The sequence below is a fragment of the Bradysia coprophila genome, chromosome III, assembly GCF_014529535.1.
Source record: "Bradysia coprophila strain Holo2 chromosome III, BU_Bcop_v1, whole genome shotgun sequence".
Classification (NCBI taxonomy): domain Eukaryota; kingdom Metazoa; phylum Arthropoda; class Insecta; order Diptera; family Sciaridae; genus Bradysia; species Bradysia coprophila.
Genome location: NC_050736.1, coordinates 693,951 through 717,314, shown reverse-complemented (window position 1 = coordinate 717,314; position 23,364 = coordinate 693,951). Strand labels below are relative to the sequence as shown.

Sequence of the window (23,364 nt, the reverse complement as noted above, 5' to 3'; positions counted from 1 at the left end):
GATAAATTCTATTTTGGATATCAACAACTTAATACAATCCGTTTTCTCAAGAGGTAAAAGGCTTTAAAAGTTGTTGTGAGGAATTCTTTTGAAAATCCACCTATCCAAATCGGACCCATTTCGTCTATGATTGATATATACATGGTTTTAAATGTTGCCCTTAGATCTCAAAGCAGGCTTCAGATAGTCTCTAGTCACTTTTGGTTGATAGTGGCTGACCTTAGAAGGTCGAAAAAGGATGTTTTTCGGACTCATTTTACGGCTGCTAAATGTGCGCTCGTTGGAAAGCTGAAGTCAAGTACTTTCAGGGCATGCCTAGTTTGGACTAAGTTCGGACAATCAGTTTCAATAAATGAAAACTACTAATTGAAAAAACACATTTTTCAAAAAAAAAAAACAAAGTTTCCATGGTTCTGGATAAATAGAGAAGGGTAATTTTTGTTAAGAATAGAAGCCACTCCATTGGTGGAATTTGTGTCATGTACAGGTACAAATTTAGGATTAATTTTAACGAAATCTACTAAAAAAAATAAAAAAAAATTCTAGTATTTCTCAATTATTTTCGATATTTTGACATTTTACATTACAGCACAACAGTATAAGAATATGAGAACTTTTGAAGTTCAATTTCACAATACTGTTCAGAAAAACAGTACTATGGAGACGTACGATATTATAAGATCTCTTTGACATATCGTTTACCAAACACAAGTTCTGAGTTGGCGCATGAGTAAGGTGGTGGACTAGAGTGTCGGAGGTTATGGGTTCTAGCCGCAGTTAGCGCCAATTTTTTTTTTTTTCAATTTAGTTAATTTAGTTAATATAATTTAACGTACTAAATAATATAACAATGAAAAATGGTGGATTTTGACTATATTTTCTGTACAATTTTTAATTTTGGATCAGGGAATCAACGTTCGCTTAACTGTACATTTATACAGCTGTGCTGTAAATATTACTGCTACGTTAACATAATGTACTTGTCGCGAATTTGTACAGTACATTCGTACAAAGACTACAGCTAAGCTAGACAAGATTTTTTTAGGTGTAGCCCTCACTTCGTTCGGGCTACAACTCGCGAAATTGCCTAAAAACAATCGTCCAAAACAGATACACAAATAACTATTACATGCTTTTGTTTTCCCTAGCGTCGAAAGTGGCGAATTACACACCTAGAGAAAACAAGAAAATTGGTTTAGGTTTCAAAAGGATGTAATAGTTATTTACAAAACAAGGGATAAAAAGTTGAAAAGTAGAGTTTTTGTTTGAATTTTTTTGATCCGTGGCGAAGCCGAGGTCAATAACCACAAGAAAACGAGACCTTGCAACTTTTTATCCCTTGTTATGTAAATAACTACAAATTAATGCTCTTTTTTGTATTGGGCATAAATTTCTGAATTTTTCTCGTAATGTAGGCCCTCAGCATAAAATAGTTATTTGTGTATCGAGGAGAGAAAATGGGAAATTCCTACAAGAGTGATGTTTGTGGCCAGAACGAAGAGTGTGTTTTGCCGTTTTTCTCCACGAAACAAACAAAGTGACAGTTCAAATGAGAAAAGTGCAGCATACTTTTCTCACTAGAAATGTCGTTCGATACAGTTTTGTCACGGCCTGTTGAGGGGAGAAAATAAGGCAAAACACAACGCGAGCATGAAATCCGTTTTGGACGATTGTTTTTAGGCAATTTCGCGAGTTGTAGCCCGAACGAAGTGAGGACTACATTTTCGGCCCCGACACATGAAAAGTTCTATATGTATCTGTTGTGGACGGTTTATTTTAGCCAAATTCGCTTATCGCCCTCACTTTATACTATAAATGCTACAGAATCATATTAGTAAGGCTAGCCTAGACATCACAAAACTCTAAGATTTTTTAGTCATTTTCTTAGTTTTCCATTCATCTTTTGAGTATTTCAGCAAACAGCATTGACTTAGATTACAAAACGTATAAATGCCAACACTTTAACCGATCCATTTGCCAGTTATTTTCAATCAGTGAAAAGCAAGCAGGCCCTCAATTTTCACTGAATTGTGCTTTTCCGAAAGCTTTTGAGAAATATTTACGATATCTTTGGTGTAATGCGTTATATTGGTAGAAGCGTAATTCATGTTTGAACATAAAGAATAAAATAGAAAAGAAAAACGAGAAATCGAAATTCTATGAGGCGGTACCTTGAATTTTACATTACACACATTGCCAGTATGACGCGACTTTGTGCCAGTGTGTATGGTATAAAGGCGTATCCATTTCGATATAACATCAAAAAATTTCCCCTATTTATAGTTGCAAACATTGTAATAATGGCGAATAAGAGCTGTATGGTTTTGTATGATTTTCACTATGTTTATTTTCCTTTCTTGCTGGCTGTTTTTTTTTGGGACTCTGTTTCTATGTGCCCCTTTTGTATTGCGTATATTAATTTCGATGAACAGAAAGCGATCATACGTGATAGTGAATACAAATTGTTTTGCCGAAAAGTAACGGAATTTTATTTAAATAAATGTTCATTTCAGTGTTAATGGTATTAACGATGACGGATAAATGTGGATCAATTACGCGTGTACATATCAATCAAATGTGCGATTAATTGTTTTCTGATTGATTTCAACCGTATAATAAATGCAGTGGTTATGGTTATGCTAATGTAATGAATGGAAATGTAATACGTATTAAGTGTGCCAATTGTTTATTAAAAGCTCATTAGTGTGCGGTTCGACTTTTATTACCAAATTAGCGAATACGAACAATAATGAATGTGGTGTTAAAGTGCGGTAATATCTGGCTATGAGACGGTGTTTAACTACTTAATTGTAACCACAATTTCAATAACCAAATAATACTAAAATAATCATAACAATGATTGAACAACAGCAGTTACCTTTCCCTTTCAGTAAGTATGTTAAGAAGTTAAGATTAACATTTTAATACATCGATGACGTCTTATTTAAACTAAGTACTTATAATAGCCATTGATTTCTATTCCATTAAAAAAAACTTCCGACGGCACAAATGGGTTTAAACTTTGAGCCTCTCTCGAATTAAAAATAAATTTGTTACACAGATGACAAGCTGACAGAGGACAGACGACCTACATATTAAGTCTGGGTTACTTCCTGGGTCTTTTACACGGATTGATTTGCTTACTTTATAAGCTGTAGCATAAAGTTTTCTATGAAAGGCAACCGTCACATTTGCCAGAGTTTATTAATTGTATTAAAAACTGCAACTTGAACTCAAACTAAAGTTATTGATAATGAACAGAATTCGCCACAATAATATTCCTCAATTTGATTTAATTTTAATGTTATTCGGAAGGATTAGAAACGACCGACGGTGACTAGGTCCATTTGGACATCATTTAGTAATTTAACTCGTTCCTTACGTCCATTTTATTTATGAGATATTTTCGTTGCCTTGAAGTAATTTTTAATTCTTTTGATTACTTCATTTCCAAAATGAATCAACAGTGTTCAGCACTCAAACCAATTTCAATTTAAACATTACTCACGGTATTTCTTGATAACAACCTACGTATCATAAATGTTGAAAAGGACAGAGTGATACATAATCTATTACTTCCTATTCCTACACACACTTTGCTATGTAACACTGTACCGTATCATTAACATATTTGAGGCTGTTGATATCAGAATAGACAAAATAATTAGGTCATTAATAATTTGTCTCTTCTTATTTATTACAATACATTTAGAAATATTTTAGGTGCGATTTAAGCAAGAGCCTCTTGTAAACGTTGGTCGTTATCTACACTAGACTACTTTGCATTTCTCTCCTTCAGACATATGTCATTATTTCTAAGTGTGAGTATTTACACCGTTTACACGCGTACATGCATCCAAAGTTGGAGGTTTTTGGCGTCTGACAGTTGAGTGTTAATGCTAGGACCATTGTTATGGCTTAACTCAAACACAATATTAGTAGTTATTAAATAACTATTGTGTATCTGTTTTGGACGATTGTTTTTAGGCAATTTCGCAAGTTGTGCATGCGAAAGTGCCTAAAATCAATCGTCCAAAACAGATACTCAAAAAATTTTCATGTGTCGGGGCCGAAAATGAGGGAGTTTTGAGATTTTTCTCTGGTTTTCGACCACTTACATGACAAATTTTTCGGCCCCGACACATAAAATAATAATTTTCTCACCTTAGCCGAAACGTATGGAGCCTTTATTGCGAAAAACGTTGAAGTTTTCTCAATAAACTCCACTTTACTGAGTTAAGAAATAGTTATTTATGCTGTCGAATGATATAAATGCTTTATGAGGCACTAGATGTACGATTGTCACTCAAAGCCGCAGGCCGAGTGTAATAACAAATCTTGTACATTAAATGAATGATTTATCACCGAATTGCAATTAAGAGAAAGAGAGTTCTACTTTTCGTCACTGAATTAAGAAGATTCTAATTTCTTACTGCAAGGTAAATCGCTTTACACTTATGTTTTGCAATTGTTCATTGAACAATATTGAAATAAACTGTAAGATTATCAGATTATTCAACAATTATAATAATTTCGAGAAGTTTTAAAAAATCTTTTCTGGTAAGTTCTGGTTTTCCTATTTTTGACCTCTTGGTTAACAAATAACTATTATTTTTGAATTTCACTTGTAGGACATTTTTGCACCATGGAAATTGTTTAAGTATCATTACTGATCGAAATTTGTACCTTATTAAATGTATTGTATGAATCGGAACGAATCCATATAACGCACTTGCTGGAAGGGTTAACTTTGTATAAAATAAATTGAAACTGACCTAAAATGTAAAATTAAGGCAACCACGTAAGAATTTGTCAAAAAAGCAGATCGGAGCTTGTTTAAAATTACGGTATACATCCAACAATGGTCCGTGCATGGTGGCGTTTTGAAAATCCGTGTAATTGATAAGCCAAATTAAAATATAGAACACCACATATTGTTCGAATGTCTAACAAAAATCATTTAAGAGGGTGATCAATTTCAATTTTAGAATATCATCTAATCCCTGTCTGTTGTTCACCCCGGTAACTAATAACTTTTAAAGGAATATAATAGGAAGCTGATATACTTTTCGGCTCTTTAATCCGATTATCATCTTATTATTATATTGATTTTAATATAACTCTGTGTGTTGTGTATATATAATATATACATGGGGGGACTGGGGTAGATGTTGTTTCCGATACGATTATAGTAAACAGTAGCATATTGACTCTGTGCTCTTGTGTATAATATTTATAAATATGAAACCAAAAATGGAACAAGAAGAGTAAAATATTTGTAACATGTGGAATTGAAGTGCTAAGCGTGACTAATTCAATGTCATAATATTTTGTGATGCTTTTGTAAACTTCTGTCACATATTGATGTAACAATTCGAACAAAAGAGATTATTTTTTCTGCTACTTTGTACTTTTGAGGTTCGACAGTGAATGGCACGATGTACCCAGATAACCATTCGGTTTGGTATTGAAATTTAAATTTATATTTTGTGCAATAAAATGGTTTTCGACTCACGTACAAAGTATTTAAACTCGGTGGATGGAGTTTTAATGTTAATGTCTGAACAAGTTTTCATGAGCTCAGTTAGATTAGCTTTTAAATTTCTTGTAAATGGGTTTCTAAATTTGTTGGAACGTTTATCTTACTACGTATAATGTGATGGGTTGAGCTGATGATATTCGATTATTTGTGGGTTCGGTGTCAATGAATTAATGAAGACAGATTTTACAGACTTTTTGAAAGCGTAGACGATTCGCTGAAAAGGATTTATAGGAGTAAGTGCAGAATGAGAATAGCCTAACATTCCCTGACAATTCAAAGAATTACTTATTAGTCATTTAACGCTCAGACGGGATGAATCAGTGGTTATGTACTAGCCTTCCTCCAAAATGGGCCGTGTTTTACAATGAATATTTCTAGCCATTATATCGCCAGAAGTAGAGCGAGGTGTCCCAGAAACATTGAGAAACTGCTGGCGTGATTTATGGATGTTCCATATAATTCACTCAAGCTTCATAATTTGGGTAGTTGCAGTGTTTTAGCGGCTGAAACGATGTATAAACTGAATTTTAGCCTATATCTAGGAGATATCAGCCCCATCAGAGAGTATTACATTTTTCGAGGCAGGGTTTTGAAGTCACGTTAAGCATGCAGTACAGATTGCACCTGTTATTGGCCGTAAAAGGCTGTAAAGTGACGTCCATAAACGAACAAATCAAAGACGCTATCTGTTCAATTTATCAGAATAAAACTGAATCTGCAGATAATCAAATTAGGTCCTATCACTCCTACAATCCTGAAATCCATAACCCCTCATCATACTAATCAAAATGTAAAATTACAAAAATAATTGATTAATAGAAACGCAATCACCCACATGTTCATTTATAAACTCTCAAAATGTTCATTTCGCTTCCATCCAATTTTAAATGTAGATAATGTGTAATATATCGTCTATGATTCTAGTTCCTATGGATATGAAATGCCAACAAACAACATCATCGGAAACGACAACATCAATGCTTGCGGCTTTGTGTGGTGGATGTTGTGGACCAATCTGTGATCGTTACATAATGAGAGTGGTGGACACATACTACCATGAGGGATGTCTACAGTGCACTCAATGTGCAGTGCGTTTGATGCACTCATGTTTTCAGCGAAATGGGAAATTGTATTGTCGAATTGATTATGAAAGGTATGTGTGCGGTGTGTTGGGTGCTTTGTGATGCTTTTGTAAAGTTCAATGACGGTCTAATAAGTAATAAAATAGTGAATATTGCGTATGCAATTTAGCATAGCAATTTTCTACAGAGTCGATGTGCTGCGTTGAGAGCGTAAAATGGAAATCATAAATTTATATTGATAGGACCTAGTGCGTACAGTAGTTTGTATTAACGGCCGGAAATCAATTAAAGTTGTAGATTTGTAATTGAGTCATACTCAATAACTCATTTGTTTTGTGTTGCTGCAAAACACAATCAGTAATTGAAACGGTTCTATTTGACGTGAAATACATGTTTTGTGAAATTGCATCCACATTTTGGTGAATAGTTTTTCATCATTTCGTTCAATAATTTATTTGATTTATTCGATATAAAGCGTTCGGTCACTTTATAGACGTCCTTTTAATTTTCCGAATGACGTAATAGGTGGTTATCACGGTAATCAACAAATTACATTACCTAAACGAAACAGAAGCACTCCGGTAATTTTTTGCAGTTCATTTTATGAATTTTTTCAGTTAAATTCATTTAAATTCAAACCGTTTTTATTTAGGTTCATTCAATAGTATTTTACATGACTATAGGGATAAAAAGATGAAAATTAGAGGGTCTATGTTAATCTGAGGCGATGCCGAGGTCGATTAAGACACGAAGTGCTTGAAACATGAGATACAACGACAGCTAACGTCTAATCATCTGCTATTGACAGCAATAACAAAAGTAAACAATGACCTACGGTTAATGTGATATTATATAGTAATAGTAGAACAAATGAAGTATAAGATTTTGTTACAAACACTGGTCGATACGTTTAACATAGGAAGTAGTAGATTCAATGATTGTATAGTAATACGCTGCTAAGAGGTTAAAAATGAATTGTTTGTGAAGGTTTACTTCTTAATATGTAAATTGTCACATCACCAAATTGTGTCGACATTGAAAACTTTCTTGACTACCTGACTCACAACCCCACTAGCATGTTGATATAAATCCGAAAATGTTCAGACGGATGATTAAGCTAGTTGGTCGAATTGCGTGAATAATTTTCTGTTAAAATTTTTTTTAATGAACTTTACAACTTTCAAAAATCGAAAAGAAAAGTTTTGAACGTTTATTCTTGCAGTTAATGGTACATACACGTTCCATGTTTGCTACTGAACACTAGCACTGCATCTAATTAATTTTTCGAATGTTAATTTGAATGCCACACGTCAAGACAGACAAACATAACAATTTGTCAGTCACAATGGCAGAATAGCTACTTTTTACTATGCCAAAAAATTGTCTTTGCACACGCAGTGGAATTTAAAATTTACGTTGTTCTCATTTCACTAAAAACAATGTCATGGTTGATGATACAGTTTCAGCAAGTTTATAGTCGCAAAACTTCCAGGTGTCCTTTATTTCAAAAGTTTAGTGCCATTCCACGACATTATACTCATGCATAATATGTGGTGGAAAATGCTCTTTTTCATTCGTTTTTTTCTTCCCTGAATGTTGCCTATGTAACACCACCGACAGAAAACACCTTATTAAAATCTATCACAAAGGAAATGTCTGCATTTTGAATTCTTTGCTGTGAATGGGATTCTCATTTTTCTTGTTAAGCGTTAATATGGAAAGCGGAAAAAAATACTCTCTCTGTATACGGTGCAATTGTACATTTTAGTCATGGCATTTAATATTGTCATCCGTATAACTGTGTTAAACATATTATAACATAGATTTTATTACAATTCACCGTTACCCCCCAAAAGATTTCTTCTTCTTGCTATTTTTTTTTCTCCATCCGAATCCTAACTACATTTTTAGACGAATAAGCGAATGGAGTATATATTACGTCGCATCAAAATATATGCGCATATTTTTGCTGACAATAAAATTTTGCTCGATCATCCCAACATTAAATGCTTTGTGTACATTGAACGTATGGATTTAAATCGAGGGGTTGGTTGACATCTGATTATAGATGTGTGATTGGGGGAGAGATGACACACTATGCGCTATATAGTCGGTGCAACATATTGTTTTCGTCGTATATAAAAGACATTAAAGAGTTTCAATGTAAGGAGGAATAATGTTTGAATGAACCATAAATTCTACAGCATATTACATGGTATAATTGGAACGTTTCGGGGTCGTATAAACGGTTCCAAATTTCATTTCAAATTTTAGACAAACTGAAAAATCGAATTGTTTGTCTGAATTAAATTTGCGAAAATATAGCGAGCTTTTACCACACTTTTCAGACTGTTCATCAAAAACCGTTGCCTAGGTTGTGGAGATCGAATCAACTCTGAAGAGCTGGTAATGCGTACATCAGACAATGTATTTCATCTGAAATGCTTTTCGTGTGTTGTTTGTGGAATTCAACTACAGAAAGGTGAACAATATGTCGTAAAACAAAGTCAATTGTTTTGTCGCACGGATTATGAGAAGGAAGTTGAAATGTTACAGGGTTTTAATGGTAATAATGACTTTTTGATTAAAACGAAATTCTACAGTTGAACTGACGGCTTTACATTTAAATGCTCTGCAGATGATTACTTTTCGGAAGATGTATTCCCATCAAAAATCGATGGTAGACGAGGTCCAAAACGACCGCGAACCATACTAAACACACAGCAACGGCGCGCTTTTAAAGCTTCATTCGATGTGTCGCCGAAACCGTGTCGAAAAGTCCGAGAGAATTTGGCCAAAGAAACTGGCTTGAGCTTGAGAATCGTGCAGGTATGGTTTCAGAACCAGAGAGCGAAGGTGAAAAAAATCCAAAAAAAAGCAAGACAAGAAAATAAAAGTTGCAGTGAAACGGAGTCCTTGGGCGAATCGTCAATGGAACACGATGGTTCTACAAAAATAAAAGACGAAAATGAGAGTAAGTAAATCGGATCGTGTGGTGAACGACGTACTTGTTATATTAGGTGAATGTATTTTCTCTGCCTGCAGGTGATAATGAATCGTATGTTAATGGAAATTTAGAAGCCGACCAGAAAATGGTGGTCAAAGAGGAAATGGAAAACGAAGAGGAATGTTTCAAGAAAGCACTAAATTTGTGCACAAGTCTGCAAAATTACAAAGGTAAAATACGTCGCATAAATCTTATATTTATCAACATAAGCCTCCCACATAAATAAAATGAAATAACTTAATGAATGACCGTACTCTTGTTTGTTATTTCACAGTAGGAGCTTTTTTTTGTTTTATCTTCTTTCCATTGCTGCTCTTTGTTTGTTTTTTTTTTCGCTTTTACTATATATAATATCGTGTGTGTAACACAATAATCATGCCACTTATTCATAACACGTTTGTTTTACCCCTCGAAAGGGAAACAAGTTTATGGAAAGCTGTTTTTGTGATTTTTTTATTGTCTCGGATATCACTGGCCGTACTTTGTCGCTTTTTTATTGGAAAAAATGAGATTTAAAAAGGACAAATGGAATGTATTTTGTTCAGGTTTACGTTAGCTATCCAGAATGTGAAATATAAAATTTGTTTGCAGATCATTTGGAGTATTAGTTGAATGTGTTTTACATGCATCGTATATTTAGTCGGGGAAACAGTATAATTGTGGAATGGTTAACAACTTTTAGGTTTATTTTCATAATTTCCAGTTTTACATGAGTTGGCTCAACATATAGGAAAATATCAAAACAAAAATTGTTTTGGTTTAAAAGTATTTTGTTTTGGTTGTATATTCAAAAGGGGGGTTAATTTGTGCATTTTTAATGAAGAATTGTTTTTAATTATGAGGTTTTGCCGTTACCTTTTTTTCTGATGTTCAATTCTTTATTCTTCGCCAGCTAACGTAATAAAGTAAAAATGTTATGATTAACTACCGAGAACAAAGAGATAAAAGCTCTGGATGCACACTTTTTTATTATCGTATAACAACGCGAAATTAATACTTGTTTAGATTACTTTCATATACATCGTACTACCTCGAATATATCTCTGCCACAAAAGGGACTGAGTTAAAACGACCACTAGAGATGGTGTTCGTTCTTTTTTTATGTTTAGTAAATTGGTTGAAATTTAGATTCGATTTTACACCAAGAATAGTTGGATATTACTGGTTTGTTGGAGACAGTCGAGAGATGACATAGTAGTGGCACATGTCTGAATGCCCATATAATTTTTGAGTGACCATCACATACCAGTATCAGTGCCTGCAGGTCACCTCTCGAGTATAACTCTATGATTGGAACGAGCTTTTTCTCTTCAGTTCAGGAAGTTCAGATTTTATATTCAGAGCCAATTAAACTGAGAAGTAATTTTATAGCTCAAAAATTGACAAATTTTTTGCCCTACAAATTTAATTTCTAATCTGATCTAAATTTGAACTGAAAACTGGATTTGATTTTATGCAATCTGAAGTGATGAGATCAAATTCAGATTGATCTGAAATCTGAACAAATTTTCATATAAAATTTTCAGATGAATAGATCGCTTTTCTGGGCCACTTATTTCATATCAGATCAGTCCAGATTGTTCTGCGTCCGCATTATACCAATTTATCCGATATAATATTCCCCTAACTTGAATAGTATATTTTGTTCAAAGTGATGAAAAAAAGTTTTTTTAGAACTAGCTGTAAGCTTTTCCTAATGAAACGATAGCATGGTTGCCAAGAAAAACGAAATTCTTAATTTTAACTCAAAAAACTTAATTCGTAGCTCGTGAACGAAGTTTTGTAGCACACGACACATCGTAAGCTAGTCCTAAACAATTCCACGTTTCCTAACTTAGTACCAAATATGCTACTACATCATCACTTCTTCTTTACTTTACATATTCATTTAGAGCCGTTAAACCAAAACAAAAATTGACTAATTTTCCAATAAAATTTGAATCAGAGTAACAACTAATGATTTTCAAATTTATAACCGATGGCGGAAGAAAAAACAACTAACCGCAACACCGCAACATACAGCGATGTATAAAAAATTTGTTTTTGGAAATATTCAATAAATTCGAAACAAATTACTTTAAACGAATGGAACAACGAGAAACATATTATATTTATGGAGTTCCGATTTGAATATCACCAACAAATGTAAAAAATGACATCAAATAGCAAATTTACCATTTTTTTATTTTGTTTCAAAGCTTAAAGATCGATTTTGTGGTAGCGTAGATGTAACGGTTGGTTGATAAATTGAATTTCTTGTAGTTGAATTATTGCTGTATTATTGAACATTTTGTGTCTAGACAATGTAGTAGAAAGTGAATTTGAAGTGTACAAATATAATAGTCGTAGAGAAACAATTCTTGCCGCAGGCAACGTATTTATACGAAAATTTCTCTAAGGTTTATGGTAGTATGTTGGTATGGTTGTAACCGTCAATTCACATTAAGCTCTTATAGTTTAGTTAAGTTGCATGTTAAAATAAATGAAGTAATAGATTTCACATCAAACAGAATACTATCAACAAAAGAAGTAGCAGATTACATCGCTATTTGAAAAACGTTTATGAACTTTTGTGAACATTTACATTTTCCTTTGTCAGAATACATTTTAGGTGGAAATCGAAGTAGAAATTACTCACTTATTTGAATATCAATTCCTAATTAAAAAGAGGAAAAATAAATCTCATTCCGTTGGCTTCTAGGAAACATCACCTACTCCATTCTCCTTTTTTAATCATTATCACACAAAATTAGGTAAAGTAAAGTCGTATAGCCTTTTCAATGTGTTTCAATTCGTTAAAGTGTTGCCTAGTGTTTGTTACAGAATACTTTTCCTTATTTGTCTGTACATATTAATACAATTTTATGAAAAAGCATAGAGCTTTCAAAAACTCAGGGAGATGCGGGAAATCAGAAACAAAACTACATTTTTTATTTACATCTTTAAAAAAAAAATTTCTATTTAAAATCGCTTGATAAGATTTTAGTGTAGACAATTGAGTCGTACAACTTTACTATTGCATAGAAAAATAGGTCAGCATCCTCTTAAATTTTTTGTGTAACAGTAACTTATTAACCGTACGAAGAAACACCTTTGGATTTTTCGCTAAAACATGAAGAATCGATTTTTTTAACTGTGAAAATTCTATGTCTCCAGTTTCGTGGCTGATCACAATGTGAATGTGAGATACTCTCAGAGTTCTACAACAACCAAATACAAAGTATACAGTAGAAGGTTCCAAAAATAACCAAATAAAATTGTACCAAGTCATACAAATCGAAACACTCCAATCCGAAACATGTTTCGAAGACTCTGCAGAATTCTGTGAATCTTGGAGACAGTGATACCGTACATCAAATGCAATGGAAGCGAAGGGAAAATGAATTTTGCCTGGTTTATGGTCCTCATAGACAGAGGACCTCGGCATTGCACGATATTTGTTTCTAAATTTGGTCACCCATGTCAAAAATGGTCTAAAATATCAGTCGATACTGTCCAGAATCTGGAAATAATCTGCAATTCTGGAAAAATTGGTCACTTACATCAAACGCAATGGAGGCGAAACGAAATTTAATTTTGTCTGGTTTATGGCATACATAGACAGAGGACCTGGGCATTGCACGATATTTATTCCAAAACAGGGTCACCCATATCAAAAATAAGTCGAAAAAATGGGTAAATAAATAAATAAATAAATAATAAATGAAAAATGGGTAAATAAACCGTCGTTACCGTGCAATATTGCACGGTATCGACTGATTTCAAACTAATATTTCGACTTATTTTTGATATGGGTGACCCTGTTTTGGAATAAATATCGTGCAATGCCCAGGTCCTCTGTCTATGTATGCCATAAACCAGACAAAATTAAATTTCGTTTCGCCTCCATTGCGTTTGATGTAAGTGACCAATTTTTCCAGAATTGCAGATTATTTTCAGATTCTGGACAGTATCGACTGATATTTTAGACCATTTTTGACATGGGTGACCAAATTTAGAAACAATTATCGTGCAATGCCGAGGTCCTCTGTCTATGAGGACCATAAACCAGGCAAAATTCATTTTCCCTTCGCTTCCATTGCATTTGATGTACGGTATCACTGTCTCCAAGATTCACAGAATTCTGCAGAGTCTTCGAAACATGTTTCGGATCGGAGTGTTTCGATTTGTATGACTTGGTACAATTTTATTTGGTTATTTTTGGAACCTTCTACTGTATACTTTGTATTTGGTTGTTGTAGAACTCTGAGAGTATCTCACATTCACATTGTGATCAGCCACGAAACTGGAGACATAGAATTTTCACAGTTAAAAAAATCGATTCTTCATGTTTTAGCGAAAAATCCAAAGGTGTTTCTTCGTACGGTTAATAAGTTACTGTTACACAAAAAATTTAAGAGGATGCTGACCTATTTTTCTATGCAATAGTAAAGTTGTACGACTCAATTGTCTACACTAAAATCTTATCAAGCGATTTTAAATAGAAATTTTTTTTTAAAGATGTAAATAAAAAATGTAGTTTTGTTTCTGATTTCCCGCATCTCCCAGTTCTTAAAACTGTGATTTCACAAATTCGCTGAATTATGTTAATTTAATTTCCTTTACTATAGATGCATAGAGCCATTCCCTTTCAAGCAAAATGTCTTTACCTCCCAAGCAAAAAGTCTTTCACTCCTAAGGGAAACGTCTTTTCCTCCCAAGGGAAAAGTATTTCCCTCCCAAGGGAAAAGTATTTCCCTCCCAAGGGAAAAGTATTTCCCTCCCAAGGGAAAAGTATTTCCCTCCCAAGGGAAAAGTATTTCCCTCCCAAGGGAAAAGTTTGAGGGAAAAGTCATTCCCTCCCAAGGGAAAAGTCATTCCCTCCAAAGGTAAAAGTCATTCCCTTTCAAGGGAAAAGTCATTCCCTCACAAGGAAAAAGTCATTCTATCACAAGTGAAGTCATTTCCTCTCAAGGGAAAAGTCATTCACTCCCAATGGAAAAGTCATATCATCCCAAGGTAAAAGTCATTCCATCCCAAGGGAAAAGTCATTCCCTCCCAAGGGAAAAGTCATTTACTCCCAAGGAAAAGTCATTCCCTCCCAAGGGAAAAGTCATTTCATCTCAAGGGAAAAGTATTTCCCTCCCAAGGGAAAAGTATTTCCCTCCCACTTTTACTCATCTGGTTACGAAATATCAAATTCCTTCCCTGGTATAATAATGTTGAAACCTAGTGACTTGTTATTGGTCAGTGTATGGCTTTAGTAAATGTAAATTAAATTTTGGGTGAAAAAAATAATCTTCCATAAATAGCGGAATATTGCTTTTGTATTGTAACGAAAAAATTTATTGATTTTGAAAAAAATGCGAAAAATATACCGCTGCTTAAAACGTGGCAATAAATGAAAAATTTTGAATTTAATTTTCAGACGATCCATCATCAACCGACAACATGCAATTAAATGCCATCATGGGTTTGACGTATTCGGCATTTCAATCGTTAATGGGACCGCTATCATCACCACAAATACTCAATCCAATCGATCGACTATATTCAATGCAAAATGCGTATTTTCGTTGTGATGATGGAAAATTTCATATTAACGACGATATGGGAAATTGATAAATAAAATATTTTTTTTACGTTCATTTCACTCAAAACTTACTTGAATGTGTTGTTCCGAAGGGAAAACAAAAATTTATAATTTTTTTGTATAAAGAAAAACAAATCCCATCAAAAGAGCACCATTGTAAAATGAAATTTGTTGTAAGCGATGGAAGGAGCAATTTATTTGTAAAAACAAAACTATTTACTTAAACAGTGCGTTGTGGCTATTTATTATTACAGTGAAGTGCAATATATGAAACAAAATGCTTTTTATTAACTCGATATATCGAATTCATTCGAATTGCGTTGGACCACATAAACCTCATCAACTTAAAACAATTGATTTGCGGCCAAATTCAGAATGTGAGTAGCAGTGTTCGATTTCGGTTTTCTAAGTGATTCTAAACTGTACAGTAACTATAACAATCCTGAATCCTCCTGATGTAAGGTGTTGCTAGTATTTCAAACACAATTCCCAATGTTGTTTGATTATTTACTCTGTGGCTCAATTTTCGTCGAAAGTGTAAAAGTCGTTGTAGAAGGATGAAAAGTGTTGATCACATATACCATTATCAAATATTTTCTCTGTGAGGCTTAGGTCAGACGTATCACATTTATTCGAGGAAACAGCCACTACGAAACTGCTTACTGTCACTAAATTATCGATAGTCGAAACGAACAGATAAATTTAAGTTTTTTCTGTAATCTGCATACAGTGGGCTTCATTGAAATTATATGAGAATTTACTTCAGCTGGTTTTCAGCTGGTCAATTCAAACAAAGAAAACTACTTATGCTTGTTTATGCGTGTGGAACAGCTGTACGCACGCTCTTGGTAGTGGTAACTTCAGCTAAAAATCAGCTGCAGAAAGTTTCTACCTAAATTTCACTAGCGTCCAGTGTATGAAAGTTATGTTCAAGCTTGTTTAAAGATGTGTGGTGGCTCCGATTTGATAAGATTTTCGAGACTGGAGCTTTATGACCTCAAAGTATTGCAGCATTGCAATTTCAGCCTAAGAAAGGGCACATTGTGTGCTTAAAAAAGCATTTATCATCGAGTTGTATAAAACGTTTTTCGCAATTGAAAGTCCTACTTTTCGTTTCTTGTTGCAAAAATTATGTATAACACAGTCAGGACGAAATAATTCAAGGCTCTTGGAGGACCCGCCCTTGAAATTGACAGTAAGACAGTGTCTTGCTTTACCAACAATAGAAACAAAATGAGGAAGAAATTTTATGATTGTTTTTCAGTTGATCAATTCATAGTCTCCGATATTGTTCGCAACAATTACATAACGAAGCGCCAGGTAAAAATATCGTTCCTATTCAATTATCACCTCTGAACAAAATGGTAATAAATCAAAGAAAACATTTCATGCTTCGACACAACACATACAATGCGAGAAATTATGCCCGATATATTTTAGATATCATTTTGAAGTTGATAAAAACAACCCTCTCATGGAAAACCATCGAACAACTGAACAACAAAACTCGGCAATTTCATTACAAAAACCATGGGAAATTTCAAGGGAAATTTAATAATTTTCAATTGGGCATATTAGCTTGCTTCACTTTTATAATTATTGTTTGAAGCGCAGTGATCCGTTTTGCATTGTTTAAAATCGTTTTGATTGTTTGAATGTAAATAAAGAGGGATGTTCCGTTTATATTACCTTTTTGCATAGATTTCAGTATAATGCGAGTTGGTTCAATGATGGACGGATAAAAGAGGGTGAGTTTTATCCATTCAATTCTTATCTATTTATGTTTGTATTACCAACATTCATGTTTATCGATACCATTCACAAATATGACTTTTAGAGTTTATTGAGGCATTGAATGCCGTGCCCAGTGTGTAAGAAGCGGTAAGAAGTATTTATGCAACTTTCTATTTAGTATCTTATTCGACATAATATGTGCAGGATTCGGCTTATGTATACACTGCCATATCTGTTATGCAAATAATTCGTTTTTATTAAAATCTTTAAAAAAATATATTTGATCAAATACCACCTGGAGAGAAAATGAATGCACCATCCCGACGGATTAAAAGGATTTATTCCGGCTTACAGTATGTAGGCAATATCAGTTTTATTTTGATCGAAGATAGGCGTTTGGTCACGCGTCGCACAGAACCGTGTGTGTCTGGTATTTTGGTGTATATTAAAAACAGTTTTCACTTTTGTGTGCGCATTTCTTTGTGTAAAATGTGCACACGTTGATGTAGGGGAAAACAAGAGCATCATCGAGAGCAACATGTGATTGTAAGACAATAAAATTTTTTTAGTTTTATTGGGAAATGGATATATCAATTTCACAGGAAATTTGTTACTAAGTTTGGACACGCGTTTGGTTGTACGGCTTATTGTTGTTGATTTTTAAAGATTTAATCGAATGTTAAACGGTGGTGCATACGCTTTGTTAAATTGGTTCCTGAAAATGCGTACGGTGCGATTTGATTGAGTTAAATGAATGGAAATTCAATGTACAAATAGAGATATCATCATCATTAGAAAACTAGACAATTATATGCATTTTGAAATAATTCATTGATTGCTTCCTGGGTACTGTTATGGGAAAAATATTTCTTGTATCACAAGATGAGACATTACCATAAATACATATACGTGCCGTAATGCTTTTAACTTATGGAGGGAACAGAGAAGTTAGACTGTAACCTCTGTTATACCCATTCAGAAGTTATGGGCCTGAAAAGAGGAAAATTTTGAACAAACGGTTTTATTTATCAGACCCATAACTTCTGAGTGGGTTGGTAATTTACTTTTTAGCTCTTACTCGAATGTCTTTTGGAGTCATCCCAACCTAACAAAATAACCTTCGAGAAACTGATCATTTTTTCGAAAAAGTTTTTATGCAAATTATGGCAGATTTGTGACAAATTAACGATTATTCGAAATATACATTTTAATAGATGCAATGACCATTATGGCTTCTATGCTATGCTAAGAAATTCCCTATAAATTTGGTCACATAAAGCAATACACAACCCGTATAAAAATGGTGGATTATCTGCTATGGACGATGGCGATGAAAATAAGCGATGAGCTCTTGTAAGTTTTGTCCGATATAGAAGAACGTAACAATTGAAGTAAAAGATTTCGGTCAAAAGTTTTAACTACAGAAATAGCAGATTCAATACTTACATCGCGTGGGGTTTTCAGTTTCTATCACACTAAGCAGAGATTTGAATAACATTTAAAATAGAAAATACATTCATATGGTGGGAAGAATCGACATTGAAGGATAATCTAAAAATCTATCCAAATAAATATTTTGACTGTACCAGATATTCATATCAAAATCTCAACGTGGTACTGTCATAAAGTAGTTACATGCATGCAATTTCAAATATTTATTTGTCATTGAGTATTTAGTGCTTTCAAGCGAAAGAATAGTATATTTCAACATACCCCAATACACACAAGATGTGTGTGCACGCGCGGGCGAAGCCCAAGCGAAAACACACATCGAGTGTGTATTGGGGTATTTTGAAAGTTATTTTTCTGTAATAGTGAGAGTGTGTTGGTGCATTCCTTCCCAACCGTTACTTTCCTTCTCGACCGTTTACTTTCCCTACCAACCGATTCATATCATAGCTCACCAATACACTCTCACGTATACAGAAAATATATTTTTAAACTTCACCATCGTTCACTGTCATTTCATGTTACAGACAATGAAAATGAATACGAGGTACGAGTGTACTTTAAAACCACATACCTTCCATACTTAACATTATCGAAATATACATACAGATGGTCGAAAATAATTTTTTCGCATAAACAAACAACCAAGTGCTTTATGTTTTTACCCATCACATTTTCAATAATTGAACCACTTATAATCGGTTCGTATCACTGGAGGTCCCTAATTGTTGAATAGAGAAGTATTACGGTTCTTTTGAAAGTGAAAGGGATCCTTTTTCGGTTGTAATAATCCGATATTTAAGTTCAAAAAGTTTGATTTCAACTTTTTTTATTTTACCGTTGATTGTAACTCATGTCTGCAATAACACAATTTACCAAAAAAAAATTTAAGATATTCCTATTGATTGAAAAAATGAAGGTAAAATTCTTCCCTGGCCTTGGTATTGATTTTATTTTCAAATAAAATAGCACTTTAAGTGATATTATTCCTTTTTATGTCAAATCGTAGACATACAATACCATTGTATGTGCGCAGAATTCTTTTTCTGTCGATTCTAGGAAAATAACTGCGTCTTTCGCAGAGAGCAAACATGTTTATCGCAAGCATGTTGATAGAATCTGCTACTTCTAAAACTATTTCATCAGATTCACACAAAATCGTTTACAGTCGAATTTTTTTTATTTCGGAACATATTTGACATAAGTTAGGAACAACGTTTTGTTTATAGTGTATCAGAAATGAGCGACTAACTGAAATGATTTTTTTAAATTGGTTTTTATGGTGATTATGACATTACAGGAGATAAAACCTTGTTCCTAACACGGTAGTAAATGGGGGTTTTGCGCTCACGATGTGTTGCCGAACTCGCTTCGCTCGTATCGGCAATCTCACATCTAGTGCGCAAAACAATCCCATTTACTACCTTATTATGAAAATAGCTATTTAGCGTATTAGATTCCAGACCTCGCTTTCGGCTCTGCCTGGAAACTTCTCATACGTATTGCCATCTGACGTATTGTGTTGGCGTGTGGGGTTATGCCAAAAAGTTAATAATTGAACGGCTTAACGCCTTGCACAAGAGAGCACTAAAGACCACACACCGATTGCCACTGAGATACCCAACCGAGAGTCTTTTTAGCGCGCAATTCGCGAATGTATTAACGATACCGCGAATGTACGAATGCATAGTCTGCAAATTCGTTTTTTGTTGTGTCAATGAGCTGAAACATCACTCATTGCAATTCGCAGACAAACTCAATTGCTACGAAACAAGGTATTCTTTACTCTGGTCCGACGTTGTTTAATGGCCTTCCGCCATCGATCAGAAATTCAGGAATTACCCTCAGTCAGTTTTGTCGTTCATTAAAAGCGTATTTGCTAACGCGACTTGATTTAAATTAAATTAGCTGTGTCACGTTCACGATCGAATGAAAGAGCGATCTCACTTCTATCTGTCTTTTATTGAATTTAATATGGAGATTTGAGATTGCTACCATCACCTCATGATATTTTTTGCCTTGTTAGGTGTCCTTGTTATCTAGTTCGCTGTACTGTTTTTATCAATTAAACTGTATACATTTAACTGTTGTAGCTCCTTTGAATTGTAACGAATATTGGAGCTACGCGGTGCGATTTTTTTTATGTAATTTAATGTTGGAAGTAAATGTGATGAAATGAAATGCCATAGTAAAATTGTACTTAATTTGCCGACTTGTATGCAACATACATTACCGGTGAATTTACTCGAAAATATCGGTAATACCGTTACAGGTTTTTTAAAAAACTGACGGTAAATGCATTCACTACGTCGTATGTTCTGATTTGGAACTACGTTGTGGATTGAAAATGATTTCACACAAAATTTATTTACCAAATGGAAATCATGAAATCTAGATTCTCATTTGTTGAACACATTTTGTATCAGGGCCTATTTTCGATAATTTAAATTATCGAAATTATCGAAAAAATTCTCTAAATTCTCCAAAAATTATCGAAATTCTTAAATTTACTTTTGGAGAATTTTGATAATTTTTCGATAATTTCGATAATTTAAATTATCGAAAATAGGCCCTGTTTTGTATGGTATCATTAAACCAGAACAAATCTGAAATCCGAAAACATGACGGTGTTCCTTCTTCTCTTTCTATGATATTTTAGATAGTTAACTGGGTAAGCCAAGTCTTCATTCAGACATTGTTTAGAAATCATATTTTTAACGTTTTGGTAAAGTCTGTTTTTTTTTAAACCGAAATTTACAATAAAATTTTGGAATTATGTTACCAATTAGAATAACAGATGTTAGGACAATAGATCGAAAAAGGAAAAATTCAGTAGAAAGCTCAGATTCCGAACCGAAGACACCAGAAAAGATAAAAAAACGGCCTCACTAGTACTTGAATTTCACCTTTATAGGAGAGATGACTTGGAAAACCGTATTGCAGAGGTCTGGATAGAGCTATATCATAGTATAGATGTGAATGCAATTGGTGAAATGTATGCTGAGCACGGCATTGAATTGGATTATTCTGATTGGGATAGAACAATTACAATAACGTATGATCATCATGCATTGAACTCTTTGTCATGTGAATATACAAACACCACAATAACGAACGACTTCAATGCAACAGTTGGCAATTATGTCCACGGAAACTTCGAAATGATGCGAAATCATCTGTACCATTGCAAACGTCTCGGAAATGCTGAAGAATATGAACTGACAATGTGCGCATGCTAAAACAAAATTCAAGTACCGCAGTAAATTTACTTTCAAATGATTGCGAAATAAAAATTTTACGATCCACCTCTACACATTCATTGACGGACTGTCTTCGGGCGCAACTTTAGAGTGGGATGGATTTTTAGGAAATCCGTTCAATAGCGGACTAATGAGTTACGATAGCTGAAATTGGAGATCGGCAGGAAACGATGCAGCGCATTGGGTTTTGGAACGTTTCTTGCTCTCGCCCGTTAACCTGTCACAGACAGCAAGCATATTAAAAGTTTTACTGTTCAAACACTTCATTTGATCGATAATTTTGATAGATTGATTTCAGAAATCTTTTACTTCATTTGTTTTCAACATGCTTTTTGCTATATAAGGTCTCATTAGTCAGACCTTATCGTTTATTATTGCTGTCGTTGTGTCGATAACAGATGACAACCGTCTGTAACAGGTTAAAGATTGTTGATAAGAGACCATGACCGTCTAGAAAATAAATGGGTGAGTTAGCGAGTTAAAACGGTCTTTTGAAGCGAAGTCCAGCAGTAGTACCGGCGATTAATTCAACTTTCGCCCGACAAACTTGGTTGTTAGAGCCCGTTACTATTCGTAGAAATCTTGCCTTGGGGTTGGGACATACATATATTCCTTCTCATCAACAACCAAAACGAAATAGCCTTCTTCCAACATGCCGACATGTCTATTAAATTATAACCAATTCTCTCACGCCCATAATTTAAAATTATTTGAAAGATATATACCGTCAATAGGTAGTCTGTTAGTCGACCGACTTTTATTATGGTTGTTTAGAAACATTGCTGTCACCGCAACCCATTTAATATATATCATTTGGTGTTATTTCTGTCATTTAAAAACCCTTACGCGTGTCTCAATTCTTTTATTCTTTTATCGTTGACACACAAATAATATTCATGATTCGAATGTGATATATGTGTAACAGTCTCCTGGGAAATACTAAATTACTCAAATACAGGCGTTATAGTGATGGTTGAATGGTACAAAACGACTTTCATTGAAACATTTAATGACTGAAATGCATAAGGTTAAATGTTAAATGCGTGGTGAATACAATGCGATACGAGCGATACGGAGTTAGCCTGAATAAATAAATAATTTGAAAAATTCTAAAATGTACACCGTCTATGACGGTTCGAATATTGAAAATATGCAACCGGAGCACTTTTGTTTTCGATACATTGGCTGTGTGCCCATTCTGTGCATACGAATGCAAAATGTGAGCCATAAACGTCTGAAAACACTTTGAGTAGTATCATGAACCACAGGTTTCGTCGAAATTAGATCTCTTGAATTTTGTACGTTTTTGAGATTTTTAAATGAACAGCTAAATACACAAAAAAAGGGTCGAAGAATGAATCTGTTCGCACTATGTTGTTATATAGATTTTTAAGAATTAGCCAGATGCTATGTACACAAGCTCAGCATGGTACAAACAGTTGAGTTGGTATTATAGCGGTAATGAATGATTTTAGGTAGACTGCGGGTATTATCAGTGAGTATATATTGTGGCAAAGAATAGACGCCAGCAAATTCTATATTAAGACTACGTTGCCCTGAGCCAATAAGTTCTGCTTTTTGTTAATATATTCAACCATCCCCAACAAACTACATGTCGATAACATTAATTTTTGACTAAATTTTGATTTTAATCAAGAGAAATCCAATGTCACGAGCAGTCGACATTCGACTGTCGAGCAGTCGACAGATTAAAGACT

At 34.0% G+C, this 23,364-nt stretch overlaps 1 protein-coding gene across 1 annotated transcript; it reads left to right on the top strand.

Moving 5' to 3' along the window:
- The first annotated feature begins 2,310 nt into the window (after positions 1 to 2,310).
- LOC119075213 (LIM homeobox transcription factor 1-alpha) lies at positions 2,311 to 15,481 on the top strand. The gene is made up of 6 exons (XM_037181603.1): positions 2,311 to 2,890; positions 6,467 to 6,695; positions 8,973 to 9,190; positions 9,263 to 9,598; positions 9,670 to 9,801; positions 15,039 to 15,481. Exons 1-6 carry the CDS (start codon positions 2,857 to 2,859, stop codon positions 15,230 to 15,232), a joined length of 1,143 nt encoding a protein of 380 aa, XP_037037498.1. The 5' UTR covers positions 2,311 to 2,856; the 3' UTR covers positions 15,233 to 15,481.
- Positions 15,482 to 23,364: the final 7,883 nt, after the last annotated feature.

Bases quoted from the DNA above. Each gene is read 5' to 3' on its own strand.
- LOC119075213 (XM_037181603.1), top strand. From the start codon at position 2,857: ATGATTGAACAACAGCAGTTACCTTTCCCTTTCA. The intron at 6,696-8,972 runs GTATGTGTGCGG...CACACTTTTCAG, and splicing joins TGTCGAATTGATTATGAAAG to ACTGTTCATCAAAAACCGTT. The intron at 9,191-9,262 runs GTAATAATGACT...AATGCTCTGCAG, and splicing joins AATGTTACAGGGTTTTAATG to ATGATTACTTTTCGGAAGAT.